Here is a 6,000-nt window from a genome sequence, read left to right on the forward strand (position 1 = left end):
GTTTGAGAATCTCGGAGGGTGCTGTGCGCACCTGCCTCTCAACCCTCTCTCCCGGCCTCCTTTCGGAGGCTGAGTTTGGCGACGCCACTGGCTTCTCTACGTTCTTTGGACTCCTGGCGTGAAGGCTCCAAGGGCTCCGACACCACGGTCACCCTCTCCACGCCCCTGAGTCACCCGCGTCCTGTCCACGGCAGTCTTTGGTGGGCCTAGATGCTCGAGCCTGGTCGGGCGCTTCGGGGTCAGCAAGGAGCCAGCAGAATGGGCCGGGGTCGGGCATGCGGTACCAGGATTGGGGGAGCGCGGTGGGACTGGGGGTGCAGGCACAACCCTCCCGGCCCAGTTGGCAGCCAGCTCTCCGGGACCCCAGCCGGCCTGCGTCCCTCCCCGCTTCCCGCTTTGTGCTGCTGACCGCCCCAGCGCCCTAGCGGTGGGTGGGTGGTCGGGTCCCGCCCCCTCGGACCCCGCCCGGAGAGGGCGGTGCCCGGCCCACGAGCGCTTCCAACCCCCTCCGCCGGGGAGCTGAGCGCTGCCGGGAAGGCCAGCTTGGCTGGCAGGGTTTCCGCGAGCCTGATTTACGGGCGCTCGGCCCTGTCCGGGGAGCGAGCGCGACTCCTTTTCGGTCAGGGATTTTTGTGAGGAAAAGCGTTTCCTCCCCGTCTGCGGTCGGTTTAGAACATCAGGGGTTCGGGCAAAGCCCCCAGTACTCACACTCCCTCCTTCCGGCGCCAGCCTCCGAGGGACTGAATAGGCTGCAAAAAGGGGGCTCTTAGATTTCTAACGTGAAAAATTGGTTTTCTTAAATGTATCGCCCAATTGGAGGTCTGGCTCTCTGATTGAAAACCTGGTAAGGTGCCGAGCGGCTGACTTCCAGCCAGTCTGAGAACTAGCCAGGGGCGTTCCTCCCGGACAGGTACGGGACCGGCACCCCTCGGAACAGCCAAATCTGGACACACTCATGAGAGCCAGGCAGCGGTCTTTCTTTCCCTGCTCTCTCTCTCCTTTTTATTATGCACAAGACTGAGATTGTTTAAATGTCATAAGTTATAAGAAAATAAGCTACACCGAAATAAATTAAACACAGCGGAGACGTGCTTCGGATAGGATACGCGACCCTGGGAAAGGAAGCCAGGCAGAACCAAAGCAACGCAAATTTCCAGACTGCCCAAGACGGCGGCTTCTCTGCCAACTCAAAAAGCCAGGACAGAAACAAAAGTGTCAACCCCAGCGTGTGTTCTTGCATGTCACGTTTACCTTTGGAACAGTGTGGACAGGTGCGGGTTACAGCAGAGGGTTTGTTTTCTTCTGGAATGTGGGTGGAGAATATTATGAGTGGTTTGGTCCTACAACTTTCAAAATACTGCCGCCGAGACCCAGTCTGTATAGATATCTATGTACAAAGCAGGGCAGTATAATAAATATTTAGTGCGTCTTCAGCTGCGGCTGTAGTCCCTTCGAAAGCAGTCTCTTAAGCCTGTGTAATGAATATACTCTGCATTTACTTGGGATGTCCAAAGTGGGGGGTGACCGAGTTTCGCTCCCAAGGCGCGCAGCGGACCCTGGGTTCCCTCCAGCGCTGCCGCCGTGGCCTGGGCCCTCCCAGGGCCCTCAGGGCCGGGCCTGCTCCAGCTGCTGGTGCTGACTTCTAATAGCGAACCTGCTGACATGGACGGGGATGGGGACGACGATCTTGGGGTTCCGGGAGGGCTCCCCTGTCTTGGAGTTGGCATTGCCGGCCTTCACACGTTTCCACTTAGCCCTGCGGTTCTGGAACCAGATTTTCACCTGCACCTCGCTGAGTTTGAGGGCGTGGGCGATCTGCGAGCGCTCGGTCAGCGACAGGTACTTCTTGCAGTGAAACTCCTTCTCCAGCTCCAGGAGCTGCTCGCTCGTGAAGGCAGTCCGCCGCCGCCGGTTCTTGCCCGTGGACGTGGTGCCGCCGGCCGTGCCGCCGCTGGGCGTGGGCTCCTCCAGCGCGTGGCCGGGGTCGTCCTCCTTGTGAGCCACCTGGCCAGGGAGATTGTCATCCGAGCTGTAGTCCAGATCGCTCTCCAGCGAGAAACTCTCCTCCTTGCCCTTCGGGTCGTCTTCCGCCTTTGACTCGTCTTTCGCTGGCCCTCTGACAGCCCCTACTGAAAGCAAAACCAAACGGGGTTTTATTACATCGCCTTCCCGCGGTGACCGGGGCGTTTTCTCCCTCAGCGAATTGTCTTTCTGGGACATTAACACTTTGCAATTTCCTGGCCTTTGGGGAGGGGTGGGGGCCGTGAGAAAGCTCCAGGGACAGGAGGGGACAGGACTGGCGAAGGCCCTTCGCCCAGAACCATCACTCAAGGGGCTGGCGCGCCTCCTCTGCACCCTCCCAGCGTCCGGCAGCATAAGGCCACAGTAACGGGAGGCGTGAGGCCCAGGAGAGCGTCCTCTTTGTCCCCAGGGTGGAAGCTGGGCGAGCGCCGAGGGGAAGTTCACGATCCCACCCCCAAACCTCAATTTCGCCGCAGCCAGAGTTGGGGCTTAGGGGGCTGCAGATCTCAGATTATGTTTTTTGTGTTTTTTTGAGGGAGATAATCTCGGTCAAAGGGAAGTTTAGTGGCCTAAGGAAAAGTTCCCACCAGACACCCCAACACACCCACCCGCACGCAGATGCATAGCCTCTCAGGGCCGCGATCCCCCCAGGGCGAGCGGGACGCCCCGTGAAGGGGTTAATAGATGTGGGCGCCCTGGCCACAAGCACTGCTGACACTTGGAGCCCAACACGCCCTCCAGGCTGAGACCTACCCGGGACCTGCGCGGGGGAGGGGGTGGGGGTGAGACTTCGCCCAACTCACCGCCAGGCAGATAGGCCGCCCTGCGCGGCAGCTGGCCCGGGGAGCTAAATGCCAGCCCCCTGCCCAATCCAGGGGCCGTGTTTGTTGCGTGGCTTTAAACTCTCCCCAGGGTCCCCGCGGCTCATCCGGGCCGCGTCCTTCCGCTCTTCGGGCGTGGTGGGGTAGCTAGGGCGAGGGTCGGGCGGGGGCTCGGCCTCGCCCCCTCGGCCCCAGCGAGAACCCGGAGTGGCTCGCCCCCGCCTCCTCCCGCCCTCGCGCCCGGGTTACGCGCGCTGCCGACTCACCGAGCGACGCCTGCACCGCCTCGGCCGCGGAGAAGGCGAGCAGAGAGCCCTCCTTGGCCAGGAAGCCTTTGCCGTCCTCGGCGTCAGCTTGCAGCGCCTCCGCCTTGTCGAAGTTGCCACTGCCCGGCAGCGGCTGGGGGGCGAACTTGCGGGCGGCCGCCGCCTCCTGGTGCTGGGGAGACGCGGAGAAGCCTCCGGGCAGCGTGGCCATGAGCGTGGAGGTGAGCGCCATGCCCTGCGCCAGGCTGGAGCAGAAGCCGGTGGGCAGGCTGGGGATCTGGTGGTGCGGGTGCGCGGGAGGCAGCGCGGGCTGCAGCGCGGCCTGGGGCAGCGCGGGCGGCGGCGGCGGCGGCGGCGGCAGCACCACCGGACGGTAGGGCATGAACATGGGGTAGCCGGTGTAGACGAAATGGCCGGGGCTGGGCTGCGGCGGGCTGCCGATCAGCGAGTCTATGCTGAAGGCGGTACTGCTCCCCAGCGGGCGCTGCATCATCATCAGCGACGGCGGGAACGCTGCGCTCATAGACGCGCTCGGGAGAGGCCAGCCAGGGGCGAGAAGTCTTTGCGCCGCGTCGCCGCCAGGCAGCCCGCCGGGCACCTGGAGCACAGTCGGGCAGCGACGGAGCGGCCGCCGGAGAGCAGACGCCGCCGCCCCTCAGCCCTGGGCCTGCTGCATGCCCAGCGGCTGCGGGTGGTACGCGCGGTGAGGTCGTGCGCCCCGGAGCGGAGAGGGCGCCCGGGCTCCGCGGACCAGCCGCAGCCACTGCCAGCCGCTGGCCCGCTGGAGCCTGCGCGCGTAGCGTCCGCGGCCCTGGGTCCCGGCTCACAGCCGTCAGTGCGTCCGTCTGTCCGTCCCGCAGCCCGTTGCCTCCGGCGGGCCGCTGGGGAGCGCGCGAAGCCGGCGCACTTGTCCTCGGCGGGCGCCGCCAGCACCTTTAAATCGCGCTCCTCTCTCTCATTCACATTTTGCCTGCTACCCGGCCGGGCTCGCCTCACGTGGGGCCGACAGCTGCCGCCTATTGGCTGCGCTCGGAGGGGCGGGGGAAGGCGGAGCTCCGCCTCTTCCACCCGGGCTGGCCGCGAGCGGGCAGCGGGCGCCACCGGCGGAGTGCGCGGGCGCGAGAGCCAGCGGCGGCCGCGCTGCGCAAACTTGGAAGGGGCGGTTGGCACCCCCAAGGCCCGAATCCGGCGCCCGGCAGCTTCATCGAGGCTGCCTCCAAGGGCAGTTTCGGGGCGTAGGGTCCGCCTCGGCTGGGCTGAGGGCGTTTTATTCCTTTGCCTCGGAACCAACCAGCTCTCGCCTCATCCTAGCTCTGGGTTCTGCTGCTATTGGGTCCCGGCGAGGTTCCCGAAGTTGGGGACATGGTCTTGCCTCTTCAGATCCGCCCCTAGGGCTCTGGCCCGGAGCTGACATCCCCCGTCCGCCACGGGGAACCCGCGGGGTTGCTCCTTGCGACCCCCCTCCCCCACACTGCACTCTTGTGATAGGGGTGGGGGCGGGGAGGCTGCTGGCTTCCCCGTCCTGAGCCGGGCCCTCCCGTGAGCGATCCCTTCTCATTTTTCATGACATTCTTAATCATCGCACCTATTTACACACTTTGTCCGCGCGCACCAAAATAACAGCCACGATAATTATGATAATAAAGAGAGTCCTTTATCTCCTCCATCCTCGGGGAGGAAGGGGGGGAGTTACCGTGCCTCCAGATTGTATAACGTGAGATTATCCTGATGAAAGCTTTATGATGTTTGCTCAAATAAAAGCTGCGTTTTGTAAATAGGCGCTAATTAAGCACGTTGAGAACCGAGCGAGCGCTCACACCGGCGCCAGCGCCTGGTTTCCAGCGTGAGGACTGGAGGGCGCGCTGCTGCCCTTTGCCTCCTGCAGGATGGAGCCGATTCCCTCCAGATGTTTCTCTCGCCCGGACGATGGTAAAACCCCAGAATTTGGAAGCAAGAGAATTGGCGGGGGAAGGGGGTGGGCTAGGAATGTTCTCATCCCCCTCTCCAGGATGAAAACAAAACTTTCAGCTCTCGTGTTCCCTTTAAAAATGGAACCATTTCATCTCAAGGGCAGACCGTGCAAAGCGCGCCAGCGCGCGCGCGCGGCTTCCAGGCGCCTCCAGGCCTCAGCTCCAACTTCCCGGGTCCAGACGTTCAGCACCGGGCTCGGGAGGAGCGGAGCGAAGGGCATTGTTACACCGGTCATTAAAAATCAGCTCACGCCAAGGATCTAGTGGTCGGGGAGTTGGCCCACGTTGGATGTGTGTTATGTATCTCTTACAAGCACGTTTAATTGGGAGATAAAGATAAATCGATCTTTATGAATTTATCGACCGGATTCTTTGAAATTCTTCTCTCTTTCTCTCGCTCTCACCCCAAGGTCCCCCCCACCCCACCCCCACGCGGACGTCTTAATCCCAGACCACCTCCTCATCTACGGGTCTGGCCAGAGACACACTGCCCACCCAAAGGGTCCTGGAGGGGAAAGGGGAGGGTGCTGAGAAAAGGAGGGCCTTGCGCCAGCCGCCCTCCTCCTCACCTCCCCCCTCTCACCACCACGGGACAAAGACGTCTGGAGCGCGGTCCCCCACTCCAGGCCGCAGTAATGGATGGCTCTGGCAGCAGGCGGTTTGAAAAGAATTCATTAGGTCGCTGCCTGGCTCTCCTCTGCTCCCTTCGCGCCCAGACCCGGAGGTGGCTGAGGCCGTGTGGGGGAAATGAATTCCCGTTGGGATCCACGGGAAGGAGCTGTCTGTGGGGTCTCTATGCGCTTGCCCTCTTTCTCCACTCCTACAAAAGGAGAAAAGGAAAAGGAGAAGAAGAAAAAAAAAGCAGCCCAGAGCAAAAGGCTGATTTCTTTATGAGTATAATAAATACTCCCTCTCATACGA

General features: G+C 62.4%; 1 protein-coding gene across 2 annotated transcripts; it reads right to left on the reverse strand.

The window, feature by feature from the left end:
- Positions 1-1,605: 1,605 nt before the first annotated feature.
- Positions 1,606-3,708, reverse strand: GBX2 (gastrulation brain homeobox 2). Of its 2 annotated transcripts, none has more exons than XM_090269563.1 (2): positions 3,110-3,708; positions 1,606-2,129 (listed from the first exon to the last, which is right to left on the reverse strand). In XM_090269563.1, exons 1-2 carry the CDS (start codon positions 3,630-3,632, stop codon positions 1,606-1,608), a joined length of 1,047 nt encoding a protein of 348 aa, XP_090125689.1. In that variant the 5' UTR covers positions 3,633-3,708. The 2 variants fall into 2 exon arrangements, with proteins under 2 accessions (XP_090125689.1, XP_090125697.1); XM_090269571.1 differs by having other exon boundaries at positions 1,947-2,165; positions 3,106-3,708.
- Positions 3,709-6,000: the final 2,292 nt, after the last annotated feature.

This window comes from Furipterus horrens, unplaced genomic scaffold (assembly GCF_987537825.1).
Source record: "Furipterus horrens unplaced genomic scaffold, mFurHor1.1.pri manual_scaffold_1, whole genome shotgun sequence".
NCBI classification, from domain to species: domain Eukaryota; kingdom Metazoa; phylum Chordata; class Mammalia; order Chiroptera; family Furipteridae; genus Furipterus; species Furipterus horrens.

What these genes read in the sequence shown, in the direction of transcription:
- GBX2 (XM_090269563.1), bottom strand. Translation starts at nt 3,632, where the DNA reads ATGAGCGCAGCGTTCCCGCCGTCGCTGATGATGATGCAGCGCCCGCTG. An exon ending in GGCGGTGCAGGCGTCGCTCG is followed by an intron (nt 2,130 to 3,109) that starts GTGAGTCGGCAG and finishes TTTTGCTTTCAG; the next exon opens with TAGGGGCTGTCAGAGGGCCA.